Here is a 15,689-nt window from a genome sequence, read left to right as displayed (position 1 = left end):
AATCCTGGTCACCTCCATCCCAATCCTGGTAACCTCCATCCCAATCCTGGAATCTCCATCCCAATCCTGGTCACCTCCATCCCACTCCTGGTCATCTTCATCCCAATCCTGGTCACCTCCATCCCACTCCTGGTCACCTCCATCCCAATCCTGGTCACCTCCACCCAATCCTGGAATCTCCATCCAAATCCTGGTCACCTCATTCCTAACCATAGTCACCTCCATCCCAATCCTGGTCACCTCCATCCCAATCCTGGAATCTCCATCCCAGTCCTGGTCATCTTCATCCCAATCCTGGTCACCTCCATCCCAATCCTGGTCACCTCCATCCCAATCCTGGTCATCTCCATCCCAGTCCTGGTCATCTCCATCCCAATCCTGGTCACCTCCATCCCAATCCTGGTCTCCATCCCATCCTGGTCATCTCATCCCATCCTGGTCATCCTCCATCCCAATCCTGGTCACCTCCATCCCATCCTGGTATCTCCATCCCAATCCTGGTCACCTCATCCCTAATCCTGTCCCCTTTCATCCCAATCTGGTCACCTCCATCCCAATCCTGGTACCTCCATCCCATCCTGGACTTCATCCCATCCTGGTCCTTTTCCATCCCACATCCTGGTCACTCCATCCCATCCTGGTCACCCCATCCCAATCCTGGTCACCTCCATCCCAATCCTGGTCACCTCCATCCCAATCCTGGTCACCTCCATCCCAATCCTGGTCACCTCCATCCCAATCCTGGTCACCTCCATCCCAATCCTGGTCATCTTCATCCCAATCCTGGTCACCTCCATCCCAATCCTGGTCACCTCCATCTCAATCCTGGAACCTCCATCCCAATCCTGGCACCTCCTTTCCCAACTTTACACTCCTTCCCAGTCCTGGTCCACCTCCATCCAATCCTGGTAACCTCCTCTCCAATCGTGGTGCACCTTCCCAGTCCTGGTTGCCACCTCATTCCCATCCTGGCCACCTCCTTTCCCAACTTGGTCACCTTCATCCAGTCCTTGGTCACCTCCTCCTCAATCCTGGACTTCTCATCCAAATCTGGGCCACCTCTTCCTAATCCTAGCACCTCCATTCCCAATCCATGTCACCTCCATCCAATCCTGGCACCTCCTCCCAAATTGTCCACCTCCTCTCCAAAGTGGAACCTCATCCCACCATCCTGCCACACAATCCCTAACTTTGCCACCTCCTTCCCAGTGTCCTCCCCTTTTCCTTCCCCAAACTAGCAACCCTCTCTTCAGCCTTGGTCACCTGCTCCTCAATCCTGGCCACCTCCTCTCCAAATGGGGCCACCTCCTTCCTAATCCTGGTCACTTTCTTCCCAATCCTCGTCACCTCTTCCCAATCCCAGCCACTCCTTCCCAATCCTGGCCACCTCCTCCCTAAATTTGGCCACCTCCTCTCCACAAGTGGCCACTTCTTCCTCACCCCTCCCTGCCACCCAAATCCCTTCTATTCCCACTCTCCCTCGCTCAGTGATCCCAATCCCCCTTTTCCTTCCCTCCCCACAGCCAATTCCCTCGATTTTCATCCCAAATCCCTGCTTCCCGTGGGAATTTCCCCAGGAAAAGGCCCCAAGCCTACAAGGAAACAGGGGGGTGTTTTTCCAAGCTTTTGCTGGGATGTGACACCGCTCCCGGGACACGGAATTCATTCAGGATCGTAGAAAAAGAGGCAGTTTTACCCTAAAAGGAACTAAAACCCCAAAGGGCTCAAGTTTCTTCTCCTCCTCCCTCAGATCTGTGGGAATACAAAGGAATTCATGGAATTGCAGAGCAGCACCGGAAACGCTCCTTTTGGAAGCTCGAGTTCCGCTCCCCAGGAGCCTTTTTGGGGTTAAAGAGAAACAAAGGAACGAGAAAAGACATAAAAAAAAACCCTTGGAAAACTTTCCCTTTGGATCCAGAGCTCCAAACTGGGAAACTTGAGATGCTCCTGCGAGTCCCCAGGGGCCAGACCTCCTTGGAAAAGCTCCCCCGAACCTGGATCCAGAACCCCAAAATGGAACATTTGGGATGTTCCTGGAAGTTCTGAGGAGCTGTTGGAAAAGGTGCATTGAGCTGGGATCTGGAGCTCCAAACTGGGACATTTGGGATGCTCCTGGCAGTCCCAGGAGCCAGAGCCCGTTGGCAAAGCTTCCCTGAGCTTGAGCTGTGATCCGGAGCCCCAAACTCGACATTTGGGATTCTTCTTGGGAATCACTTGGAGTCCTCGGCAAAGCTCCCCTGAGCTTGGACCCAGAGCCCCAAACCAGGAGCAATGGGAATTTCCTGAAGACCCCAGGAGCAAGAACCCAGGAAAAGCTCCCCTGGCCCAGCTTCGGAGCCCCAAAACCTCGGAATTCTCCTGGAATCTGCCTTGGAGATTTATCAATGCCAAGGAAAACTCTGGGAAAAGCTGGAAACCTGGGGCTGGGATTTAGCTGGAAAAACCCTTGGGATGGGCAAAGCTCCCACAGTCTTGGACTCAGAGCCTCCTTCCAAATTCCAGAGGAAAACAGGAAAATACAAAGCTCTACCTGGGAACGACCTGGACAAATCCTGGGCCCTCCACATCCCAAATTCCTGGGAGTTAAATCGTGATTGGTTTGGAAAGGAAAGGGTTTTTTGGGATGTTTGGGATGCTCCTGGTGCGTCCCAGAGGTTGGGAAGATGGATCCAATGGGGATTATGGGTGGTGGGAGCCTGGCAGGGCTGGGCGGGGACACGCAACGGGAATGTCTTGGGGAATTTTGTGGGAATGCCGCCTGGAGCACTGGAGCAGTGAATCCGGGCACGGAATGTGGCTCCCGAAATGCTGGGAATGGCCGTGTCCCCAATGACACACACACACCTGTCACGGTCACCGTCAGCTTTATTGGGGACACGGATGTCACACGCGGAACGCGCTCGGCCCCGCGCGGCTCCCGGCACATCCCGAGCCTCTCCCATGGCTCAGCGCGGTTTTCCCAGGATCCCGGGATTTTCCAGGATCCTGCCACTGCTCCAGGAATCCCGGGCAGGAATCCCAGCCGGGGCAGGGAACAAGAGGGCGTCACCTCGAGGTGAAGTTGGGTTTTTGGGAAAATTCCTTCCCCAGAAGTTGATGAAGCGCTGGAATGGGATGCGCAGGGAAGGGGTGGAAGCCCCATTCCCAGGTGGAATTAAAAGCCGTGTGGATGTGGCACTTGGGGACACGGGGCAGCGCTGGGAGTGGCTGGGCTCGGTGGGATCAGAGGGATTTTCCAGCCTCAACAATTCCAGGGTTTTGGGTTAAACACGAGGAAGCTGCTCTTGGACACGGCCACCAAGGGCCACCACGGATGAAGGGAAGTTGTCCCCTTGCTCCGCTGCCATTGTCACCGTCCCGGGTGTCCCTGGTCCCGGAATTGTCACCGTCAGTGGCCTGAACTGTGACCTGACGTTGCCACTGTCAGAATTCCTTGGGCTCTTTCCCAGTCCCTCGGCTCAAAGGTCCTTCCGTGGACGCCCGGCTTGGGAGGAGACAGAGCCGGAGTTAGAGCTCGGGGAAAAATCCATGGATCGGGGCTTCCCGGGGTTCCCAGGGAGCATTCCCACAGGGATCGGTCAGGGAAAGGCGTCGGGCGCTGCTCTGGAGCAGGGAATTCCCTGAGCTTGCACGGAATTGCTGGGAATTCAGGATGAATGTGGGGATGGAGGAATGGCAGGATGATTCCCAAACGGCAGCTGCTCCGCCAATCCCATGGATCCAGAGCTGCTGGAAGGGCTGGGGAAGGATCAGGTATGGGAACATCTGTGTCCCCGTCCTTGTGGGACTCCAGGCCACCTCAGTGTCCCCATTCCCAGATTCCAGGACACCTCATTGTCCCCTCTGGGGACTCCAGGCCACCTCCCTGTCCCTATCCCTGTGGAACTCCAGGTCACCTCAGTGTCCCTGTTCCTTGTGGAATTCCAAGACTCCTCAGTGTCCTTTTGGGATACTCCAGGTCACCTCAGTGTCCCTGTTCCTTGTGGAATTCCAAGAACTCTCAAGATCCTTTTAGGGACTCCAGGTCGCCTCAATGTCCCCATCCCTACAGAATTCCAGGGTCCCCATTCCTGTGGGTCTCCAGGACACCTTCGTGTCCCCATTTGGAATTCCAGGTCACCTCAATGTCCCCATCCCTGTAGAATTCCAGGCCACCTCCCTGTCCCCATCCCTGTGGGATTCCAGGCCAGCTCTGGCTCCCGGCAGCTCTTGAGGGACATTCAGGTGACACTTCCCTTCTCTGGACAATTCCAGAGCCTGGAAAACGCATTCCAAACTGGGTCACTGCCTCTTACCTAACCGTGCTCCCATTATTCCCTGAATTCACAGCAATTCCATATAAAAAGCCAGGAGAACTCGGACAATGCGGGAGAGCGGCTGCCATCACCAAAAATTCCATTCCCCACCGACTCCCCGGGAAACATTTCAAGCCTTTGACATCCCAAAACTGGGAGATGAAAGGTCGTGACTTTCCCAAAAGAGAAAAACTGGGAATGTGGGACTCTGTGGGATGGCTGGAAGGGCCGGATTCCGGTGGGGAGCAAGGACGGGATGTGCAGGAAAAGAGGAGGCTCCAGGGGCTGGATGAGCAGGGCACAGAGCCCTGGGAATTGCAGGGATTGCAGGGAAAGCAGGAAGAGAGGATGGAGAAGGGCTGATCCTCAAAATCGGTGAAATCGTTCCAGGGGAAAACCGGGAGGTTGGATGGACACGGATGGAAGGGATGGGGACATGGAAAGGGACATTCCGATGTCACCAGGAGCCGGAGGATTCCCAGCAGGGAATCCCAAACCAGCACGGGATCCTGGTAAAAGAGCTTGTAAAAGCTCAGAATTCCCAAAATTCCAGCGCCACTGGAGATGGGCAAGGCCTCGATTCCAGAGGATCCCTGAACGGCCTCAGCTCGGGATGAGGGAGGGGACCTTGGGTGACACCTGGCTCCATAGGGAATGACACTCTTGGACAGGGAGACACCCCTGGATCCACTCCCAGTACTCCCAGTTTGGATCTGCTGGGATAGGCTGGAGTAACCCCAGGATGCTCCAGGACACTTTGTCCCCAAGGCCACCACCTGGAATGTCACATCCTGTGCCAGCACCTTGTGCCGGAGCAGCCGTGGGTGGGATGGTTTGGTTGGAAAAGCTTTTCCCATGGGAAGGGCTGCCCTTGATCCAGAGCTCCTGGCACCTCGCTGAGCCCTGGCACCCACGGGTGACAGCGGGTGACACCGGCTCATGGCGGCTCTGCGGGGCCGCGCCTGAAAGGGCAGGACAAGACTCAGAATTTTGGGTCACTTCCCACTAGGATTTTAAGGGTTTGGGCTCCCATTTGGAAGGTTTGGGATCGTTTTAGGGTTGGCGGGGTGAGGCAGAACCAGGGTGGCGTTGGTGCCACCGTGTCCTGTCCAGGGGGTGCCACAGGCCACCTTTGTCACCTCCTGAGTGGGACAACACCTGGAGATCCTCAAACATGGAAAAGCCCCAGAAAAACCCATCCTTGGTGCTTGGCCAGGAGAGAACAGGGACGGGGTGACCCAGGACTCGACATTGTCACCACAGCATTGTCACCATGGGGTCATCATTGTCACCACATCATCACTGTCATCACAGCATTGTCACCTCAGCATTGTCATCATCACCACAACATCGTCATTGTCGCCACAGTGTCGTCGTTGTCACCATAGCATTGTCATCGTCACCACAATGTCGTCATTGTCACCACAGCATCATCAACATGGCATCGTCATTGTCACCACATCATTGCCACTGTCATGACATTGTCATTCTCATCACAGCATCATCGTCAGGACATTGTCATTGTCACCATGGCATCATCATTGTCACCACAGCATTATCACCACGTCATTGTCACCACAGCATCCGCATTGTCACCACATCGTCATTGTCACCACAGCACTGTCACTGTTACAGCATCATTGTCACCACAGCATCATCCTCAGGACATCGTCACTTTCACCACAGCATCCCCATTGTCACCACATTGTCATTGTCACCACAGCATCGTCATTGTCATGTCGTCATTGTCATCACAGCATCATCATCAGGACATTGTCATTGTCACCACAGCATTGTCACCATGGCATCGTCATTATCACCACAGCACCGTCACCACAGCATTGTCATTCTCACATTGTCATTGTCACCATGGCATCATCACTGTCACCTCACCATCGCCATTGTCACCACACCATCACCATTGTCATCACACCATCCCCACTGTCACCATAGCATTGCCGTTGTCACCTCACCATCGCCATTGTCACCATAGCATTGCCGCTGTCACCTCACCATCGCCATTGTCGCCATGGCATCATCACTGTCACCTCACCATCGCCATTGTCACCACACCATCACCATTGTCATCACACCATCCCCACTGTCACCTCACCATCGCCATTGTCACCTCACCATCGCCATTGTCACCATAGCATTGCCGTTGTCACCTCACCATCGCCATTGTCACCATAGCATTGCCGTTGTCACCTCACCATCGCCATTGTCGCCATGGCATCATCACTGTCACCTCACCATCGCCATTGTCACCACACCATCACCATTGTCATCACACCATCCCCACTGTCACCATAGCATTGCCGTTGTCACCTCACCATCGCCATTGTCGCCATGGCATCATCACTGTCACCTCACCATCGCCATTGTCACCATAGCATTGCCGTTGTCACCTCACCATCGCCATTGTCACCTCACCATCGCCATTGTCACCATAGCATTGCCGTTGTCACCTCACCATCGCCATTGTCACCATAGCATTGCCGTTGTCACCTCACCATCGCCATTGTCACCACGGGAGGGGAGGATACGGAGCAGCAGGAAGGGCAGAGCAGGGGGAGCAGCCACAGCCACGGCACGCCAGGAGCCCATCCCACAACTCCCACCGACATTCCAGCCCCTCCGCTGAGCTCCCAAAGCTCCGAGGTGTCCCTCAAAGCCACATCCGGCTCCTTGGCAGCGTCACCCGCCCGTCCCCGACCCCGGCCATGCCCGGCTCTTACCGTGCGGCCACCACCGGCGACTTCTTGCCGGGATCCAGGGCGGAGCCGGCCGGTTCCTCGCCCAAGGAGCGCGTGTCCTTGTTGAGCTGCTGGAGGCGGGAGCTCAGCTCGCTGATCACAGTTGGTTTGTCCTCTTCGGCCCCGTGGCCGGGCCTGCTCTCCATGGGGTCCCCCCATAGCTTGGACCTTCTCTGAAAGAGGTAGCGTGGCCGGGCCGCGCTGGTGGCCGCCAGCGTGGCCGCGTGGTGCTGGGAGATGAGCTCGCTGTCCGAAGACTGCTTCAAAAGTGGGTCCCTGAAAGTAACCGGCCCCTTGCTGAGCTGGGACTTGAGTTTGGGCTTTGGAGGCACTGGTGGCTTCTCGAGTAGAAAAGTTTGGCCGTCGGCGAAGGACGTGTAGGTGTCGGTGGGCTCGCCGCTCTCCGAGGACAGCGTGGACATGCTGGAGACCGTGGAGATGGTGCTCGTGGTCTCCAGGTGGTGGTCGCTGGAGCTCCTGGTGTCCACCTCTTCCACTCCCGAGTCCGCCGCCGACTCCGGGGCCGCGGGGGCGTCCGAGGGCTTCCCTGAGGGTGTCGCGCCGGGGGGAGAAGGTGCTACTGCTGCCGCTGGCAGGGACGGCGTGCTGGGCGCGGACAGGTGGCTCACGGGGGTGCCGGGGGTGGTCACCAGGACCCCGTTGGCGAATTCATCCGGGGGCGGCACCAGCCCGATCTTGGCCAGCTCCTCGCGGGTCTCCTCGTCGCTGGAGGACAGCTGGGCGGGCGGGAGGGTCACCGTGTAGGGCTCCACCTCCTCCTCCGAGCTGCCCTGGCCCAGCGCCTTCTCCGAGGCCGGGCTGACCGGCGGCTTCCCCACGGGGCTGGGCTGGGGCTCGGCCTTGGGGGACTCGACCGGCTCGGCGCAGACCTCGGGCACGGCCGGGCTCTCCTCCTTGATCTCCAGGCCTATCTCGTCTTGGCCATTACTGGTGGCGTGGACCATGATGAGGCCGGCGGTCTTCTGCTGCGACGTGTCCACGATGCTGATGATCATGGACTTCTTGTCCTCGGGTTTCTTCTCCTCCTTGCTCGGCGTCTCCGCTCGCACCTCGGGCTCCTTCCGCAGGGTGGTCGGAGTCCCCCAGGGGCTCTTGGTGGGGGTCAGAGCGCCGGCGTCGGCCGCCATCACCGCCTTCCCTCCGGGGGAGTAGGCGGGGGACACCAAGCTCTCCAGGTCCCCCCTGTCCGGTTCTTTGGTTTGGATGTCCACAAACAGGGGCGCGGCTCTGTCCGAGTCGGGGCTGTGGATCGGGGTGGGCGACCGGGATGGGACTTGAGTGGACAGCGCCCGTTCCCTTGCGGCCAGCGCCAGCGCCAGGGGCGAGTTGGGATCCAGGGGCTTTCCCGTCAGGGGGTGGATGAAGGTCGAGGAGGAGCTGCTGATTAATGGCTTTAAAGCTGACACGGGGGACGGCAGGAGGACGTCCCGGCTGCCCAGGAGCCGCTCGTCGATGGAGCGCGACTGCTGCAGCGACGGCATCTCGCTGCCGCCCGGTGCCGGCCCCTCGATGGCTCCCACCGACAGGAACACCGTGGATTTCCTCCTCTCGTCCAGCCGCCGGTCCCGGTCCTTCATGACGCCGGCGGCGATGGCGGTGGCGAAGGGGAGGCCGGCGGCTTCCACCTGAGCGATGCTGGGGTGGTGCTGGTAGTCCAGGCGGTGGCCCCGGCGCGTGGGCGACGGCTCCCGCGAGGAGTAGCCGCCGGTGATGGCCAAGGCCGCCCGCTCCTGGGCGTCCTCCACCTGGAGCTGCTTCACCAGGGGGCTCTTCTTCCTCTGCGGCTTGGTGGGGGCGAAGAGGCTCACGTTGAACTGGCCCATGTTGGCGTAGGGGTTGTCGATGACCCGGCCTTTCCTCTTGAGCTTCTCCGGGGGCGTCGCCGCCGGGCCGGGCCGCGGGATCTCGGTGGGTTCCACGGGGAGGTGGGAGGAATCCTGGAGGATTATCATGGAGCGGGCCCTCTTCTGCCGCTCGGGGTAGGGCATGGAGCCCCTGGCCTGGTCGTACATCTCGGCCGCGCTCAGCACCTGCGGCAGCCCGTGCAGTTTGGCCTCCAGGCCCGGCTTAAAGCTGGACCTGATGGTGTCGTAGGCCCGGCCCGGCGGCGGCGGCGGCGAGAAGGACGGAGGGGGGCCGGTGTCGAAGTAATAGGGGGAGGGGGGCGGTGGAGGGGCGGTCTGAGGGGGAGGGGGGATCCCGTGGCCTTCCCGCACCGTGTCCGTCATGGAGGTGCTCCGCGGGAACTTCCCGTCCAGCAAGGACGCCGCCAGCTTCTCGTCTTCCCCTGGAAAACAAGGAAAAAACGGAGGAGTTGGGGATGAGTTTGTGGTCTCTGGCTGGACGACGAGGAAAAGAGTGGAGTCAGGGAGAAGTTTCCCGTTTTCCATGTGGAAAATAAGGAGAACTAAAGTCAGGGATGAGTCTTGGGTCTCCGCCTGGCAAACAAGGGAAACAATGGAGTCAGGGATGAGTTTCTGGTCTCCAGCTGGAAAATGAGAAGTTAAGTCAGGGGAGAGGTTTCTTATCTTCCCCTGGAAGAAGGAAAAGAACAAAGTCATGTCAGGAGAAGTAAGAAAATTCACTTCTCAACGGAAAACAAGGAAAAGAGCAAACGGATGATTCTGAAAAAGTCTTGAAAACAGGAGAGAACTGGAGTCAAGGACAAGCTTCACATCTCCACACGGAAAACAAGGAAAAGAGCAAAGTCGGGGATGAGTTTCTGGTCTCCAGCTGGAAAACAAGGAAAATAATGGGATCAGGGAGAAGTTTCTTGTCTTTCCCTGAGAAACAAGGAGAAATAAAGTCAGGGATGAGTTCTTTGTCTCCACCTGGAAAATTAGGATAGAAGTGAAGTCAGGGATGAATTTGTTGTCTCCACATGGAAAACAAGAAAAAGAGTGGAGTCAGGGATGAATTCCTTGTCTCCACTTGGAAAACCAGGAGAGAAATGGAGTCAAGGATGAATTTGTCTCCATGTGGAAAACAAGTAAAAGAGCAAAGTCAGGGATGAGTTTCTGGTTTCCAGCTGGAAAACAAGGAAAAAAATGGAGTTGGGGAGCAGTTTCCCATTTTCCACCCAGAAAACAAGGAGAGAAATGGAATCGGGGATGAGTTTCTGGTCTGCACATGAAAAACAAGGAAAAGAGCAAAGTCAGGGATGAGTTCCTCATCTTCCACCTGGAAAACAAGGAGAACTATGGAATCTGGGATGAATTTCTTGTCTTCCCAAGGAAAACAAGGAGAGAAGTAAAGTCAGGGATGAATTCGCTGTCTCTGGAAAACACGGAAAAGAGAGGAATCAGGGAGAAGTTCCCCATGTTCCTCTGGAAAACAAGGAAAACAATGGAACCAGGGATGAGTTTCTCATCTCCACCTGGAAAACGAGGAGAGCAGTGAAGAGGACATTCCGAGAGAATTCCCGGACTGGAAATTCTGGGACAAATCGGGAAGTGGCTGCGGTTGTTCCTCCCACCCCACTTTGCTCCCAAGACTTTTCCTCTTTCCAAGCCTCACTGGAAAAAGCTTGGAGCAACTTCCAGCGGAAGCTCCGAAACTGGAGGAACCAGCCAGAATTCCCAGGAAAGCCATGGATCCCCCCCCCCCCAAATCCCTGGAAGCACCCAAGGCCAGGTTGGAGCACCCTGGGGTAGCAGAAGGTGTCCCATGGAAAGGCTGGGAATGGGATGAGCTTTGAGCTCACCCCAATCCCAACCATCCCACAATTCCTCCCCAGAGCCACGTTCCCGTGGGATCGGCTCCCACGAGAGCCGTTCCCGCCCCTTCCCCAGCAGCTCCGGTGACGGAAGCGCCGCCACCGCCAACGTGCCAGACACCCGAGTGCCACCGGCACGGGCGCGGCTCCCGTCACACTTCCCGCTTTCCCGAGGGGTGACATCTGTTCCCGAGTGCCAGACTGAGCCCGGCAGGGTCTAGCAGGAATTCCTGCTTTTTTTCAGGGAATACTCGGAGACGCTGCGAGGATTTGGATGGAAAAGCAGGAACAAACCAGGGGTGGATTGGGATGATTTCAGGGCCTGCCGAGCCCGAGCCATTCCGTGATCCTAAAATCCATCCACGCCACAGTTCCCCCCCTCCATTCCCAGCTCCAGCCTCATTCCCAAGCCTGGATCTGCCGTGCTCACCTGTCCTTAGGGAAAATTCCTCCTTCCCAATCCCTCCTCCGCTCTTCCCAAGCTTTCAAATGGCTCCGGAGAGGATTTGGGCTTTTTTTTATTTCTGGCCTCTGGAGCGAATTTTCCTTTATGGAAAATGCTCTTCCAGTGGCACCGAGAGGCTCCGGCAGCTCCGCCCGGAATCCGTCAGCGATTCCACCCGAGGCAGAATCCAATGGGGACAAAAGGGAGGAATTTGGCACTGAAATTCCATCCCATGCTGTTGGTCGTGCTGGAAACTGGGCTATTTTTGGGAATTGGGGATGTGCCGTGGGAATAAAGAACCGGCAGCACGGAACGGGTTCAAAGGGAGCCTGGACAAAGCCATGGAAAATGTGCCTTTCCCAAGCTTTTTGAAATCCCAGAGCCGAGGCCAGCAGGGGGAATTTGGGAGAATGATCCCGTCCTTGCCCTTTTTTTTCCTTGGGAATCTGGGAACCTGCACTAGATGGAGCCGTGGAATGTTCTGGGAGCAGCAGGAAGATCCCAAAATAAACCTCAGTCCTGCCTTTCTGAGATTTCTGGGAATAGCTGGGAGGTGACACAGGGATATTTGGGAAGATCTGAGCACCATCCCTGGGCCTGGAATGTCCCAGGACACAGAATAGGGGAGCTGGGCAGGAAATTTGGTGGGAAAGCAGGATCTTCCCTCTGGAATGTCCTGGGAATGGCTGCCGGATCAGGGGCGACATTGGGACATCCAGTCCTTGGATCCAACCCTCCTCCATTCTTCCCTGCATGAGGAGGGGACACTATGGAAAACCACATCCAAGGAATTGTCAAACGCAGGGAATACCATGGAAAAACTACATCCCAGGAATTATCATGTTCAGGGAATACTATGGAAAACCACATCCCAGGAATTTCCAAGGGCAGGGACACTATGGAAATTCGCATCTGGGGAATTGCCAAGTGGAAGGGACTCTGGCAAATCACATCCCAGGAATTGACAAAGGTAGGGAATACTATGGAAACCACATCCAAGGATTTGCCATGTTCAGGGAAAACGACAGAAAATCAAATCCAAGGAATTGCCAAATGTAGGGAATACCATGGAAAAAAACACATCTCAGGAATTGCCACATTCAGGGAATACTATGGAAAACCAAATCCCAGGGATTGTCAAATATAGGGAATGCTATGGAAAACCACATCCAAGGAACTGCCAAATGCAGGGAAAATTATGGAAAACCAAATCCAAGGAGTTGCCATGTTCAGGGAAAACGACGGAAAACCAAATCCAAGGAATAGCAAAATGAAGGGAATACCACGGAAAAACCACATTCCAGGAATTGCCACATTCAGGGAATACTATGGAAAACCAAATTCCAGGAATTGCCAAGGGCAGGGGCACTACGGAAAACCACATCCAATGAATTGCCAAGTGAAAGGGGCTCCGGAAAAGCACATTCCAGGAATTGACAAAGGTAAGGAACACTATGGAAAACCAAATCCAAGGAATTGTCAAAGGTAGGGAATACGACGGAAAACAACACCCCAGGAATTGTGAAGGGCAAGGAGCACCATGGAAAACCAAATCCAAGGGCAGGGAATGCTCTGGAAAACAACATCCAAGGAATTGCCAAATGTAGGGAACACCATGGAAAACAACATCCAAGGAATTGCCAAGCGGCAGGGACACTATGGATCAGCACATCCCAGGAATTCCATGTTCATTCCCACCTGGCATTCCTGGCCTGGAGCAGCTCCCTGAGGCAGCGGCTGAGCTGCACCCATGGGATCATTCCCAGATCATCCCTCGGTTTTCCAGCCATTCCCAGGAGAAGGAGCTGAGCCACCTTGGGTGTCACTTTGGCAGCAGCTCCGCTCCTGGATCCTGGAACTGCTCCCTGGATTTGGGCAGGGTTCCTTGGAAAAGGGAGCTCGGAGCAACCATAGGAGATTTTGTTGGGAATGTTCCCCAGGGATGTGTCAGGCTGGACCAGGAATATCTCCAGGGAAGGAGATTCCACAGCCTCTGGAGTCCGGATGTTCTTCCCATGGAAGAATCCTGGAATCTGGGTGGGAAGGGACCTCAAATCCCATCCCAATCCCATCCCATTCCAAGGGCAGGGACATCTCCCTCAGACCCAGGCTGCTCCAAGCTTTCCTTGGATATTCCAGGGATCAGGGGCAGCCCCAGCTGCTCTGGCAATGCCAGCCCAGGCAGGAATTGCTCATTGCCAAGATGCCACCCATGGCTGCCCTCTGGCACTGCCATTCCTGGAGCTCCTGCATGTCCTGGAAAGTCACAGTTGGGTCGCCCTTGATTTTCCCCTTTTTCCCTTCTCCAGGCTGGACAATCCCAATTTTCCCAGACTTGGATCATCCTGGTTCCTCCTCTGGACTTGCTCCAACAATTCCATGTCCTGTCCCTTCCTCATCTTCCCATCCCTCCAGGTCCCTCTTATCCTGAGGATCCCAGACCTGGATCCAGCACTCCCTGTCCTGCTGGGAATGCTCTTCCCAATCCATCCCAAGATCCCATCGGCCTCAGGGACAAAGTTTTCCAGCAGATCCTTTCCACTGAACCGCTCCCAGCAGATCCTTTGGAATTTCAGTGGAGTCGCTGGGTCCCTGGAAGGTTTTTCCTGAATTCTGGGGCTGTTTTGTTTCATCCTGCCCAAATCCTCCCCTGATCCCAGCAGAACCTCAGGAGAGGAGGTAATTTCTCCCAGGAATTTCAAGGAGCATGGAAAAGCAGGATCTGTTTATTCCCAGCATGGATGCTCCAGAGCTGAGCATTATTTTCTTTTCATGGAATTCTGCCTGGGAATCTCCAGAGGGGAACAAATGCCACCAGCGATCCCCTGGGAGCAGCCTGGAATGTTGGGGGCCGGATCAGGTGTGGAATTTTGGGATTGGGCTCCATCCCTGCAGCACCTGGAGCCTGGAGATGCTCCTGGAATTCCCAAGGGAATTTGTCCTGGGAAAAAATCCCTGAAGGATCCTCAAAGATCCCTAAAAGGGAGCAAATCCAGAACATCCGGCTCTTGGACAGAATTCCCAGAGAAGCTGTGGCTGCCCCTGGATCCCGGGATGTGTCCAAGGCCAGGCTGGAGAAATCTGGGATGTGGAATGTGTCTCTGTCCATGGAAGGGGTGGGAATGGGATGGGATTAAGGTCCTCAAACCATTCCAGGATTCCACGATTCACCCCTGGATCTCAAACCCTGTGTCCCAGGAAAGCACAGGGTGTCCAAACCTTCAACTTCCCAGTGAATCTGGAATTTTGGGAGCTGCTCCAGGCTCTCAGGAGGGATGGCAGAAAAGTGGGAATATCCTCTGGGAGAAGTCCCAAATGTCCTCCTATTCCCAGGAATTTTTAATCCCAAATCAACCCCTCCCTTTGCTGTTTTCCATGGAATTCTGCTCCCCTCAAACCCCACCTGGGGCCATGGGAGACTCCTGTGCCTCCCATGGAACACTGGGACATCGCTGGGATCAAATTCCGGAGCTCGGGAATAAAGAGCCGGAATCCAAATGGAGCCACCAGTAAGGACCAGTAAGAACCAACGGCCAGCATTCCCTGGAATGGGAATGGTGCTCCCAGCGTAGCCTGGCAACCCCCGGAGCCATTCCTGGTGCACTCCATGGAATTAATCTCCAAGGAAAACACAAAGCCTCGCCATGAAAGCTCCCGGGGCCGTTGCCATAACAGCCCAAATCCCTGGAAAACCTCATTCCATGCATTCCTTAGTGATGGATAAGGCTGGGATGAGGGAGCGAATCCCAAAAAAAGACCTGGAGCAGGAGGGTGCAAATACTGGAGTGGGAAGGGGGAGGGAATCCAAATCCTCTGGAGCCCAGGAATGGGAATTTCAATCCCCCAGAGCCTAGGGATGGGAATCTCCATCCTCTGGAGCCCAGGAATGGGAATCTCCAATTTCTGGTGTCCAGAAAAAGGAATCTTCATACTTTGATATCCGTGGTTGGGAATTTCCATCCTCTGGAGCCCAGGAATGGGAATCTCCATCGTTTGCAGCCCAGGGATGGGAATCTTTGTCCTATGGTATCCAGAGATGGGAATTTTTGTCCTCTGGCACACAGGAATTGGAATCTCCAATTTTTGGTGTCCGTGGTTGGGAATTTCCATCCTCTGGAGCCCAGGGATGGGAATTTCCATCCTTTGGTGTCCAGGGAAGGGAATCTCTGTCCTGTTGTGTCCAGGGATGGGAATTTCCATCCTCTGGAGTGCACGGTTGGGAATCTTTGTCCTATAGTATCCAAGGATGGGAATGTCCATCCTTTTGAGCCCAAGATTGGGAATCTCCATCCTCTGGAGCCCAGGGATGGGAATTTCTGTCCCGTGGCATCCAGGGATGGGAATCTACAATTATTGGTGTCCAGGGGTGGGAATCTCCATCCTCCGGCACCTGGGATTGGCCCAGGATTCCCAGGCTGCCTCTGGATCCCTGGAAGTGTCCCAGGCCAGGCTGGAGC

General features: G+C 55.6%; 1 protein-coding gene across 3 annotated transcripts in view; it reads right to left on the bottom strand.

Annotated features, from left to right (window-relative positions):
- SHANK3 (SH3 and multiple ankyrin repeat domains 3) overlaps positions 1–15,689 on the bottom strand; it is a 179,682-nt gene that overhangs the window by 9,478 nt on the left and 154,515 nt on the right. For 2 of the 3 annotated variants that reach the window (XM_064703124.1, XM_064703126.1), the window contains exon 23: positions 7,034–9,359. In XM_064703124.1, coding sequence (XP_064559194.1) covers positions 7,034–9,359 — 2,326 coding nt within the window. Of the gene's footprint in view, positions 1–2,847; positions 3,485–7,033; positions 9,360–15,689 lie in introns of those variants that run through there. The other variant, XM_064703125.1, reaches the window with a different exon arrangement.

This window comes from Zonotrichia leucophrys, chromosome 1A, assembly GCF_028769735.1.
Source record: "Zonotrichia leucophrys gambelii isolate GWCS_2022_RI chromosome 1A, RI_Zleu_2.0, whole genome shotgun sequence".
Taxonomy (NCBI): Eukaryota; Metazoa; Chordata; class Aves; order Passeriformes; family Passerellidae; genus Zonotrichia; species Zonotrichia leucophrys.
This window is presented reverse-complemented; position numbering and strand designations above follow the sequence as displayed.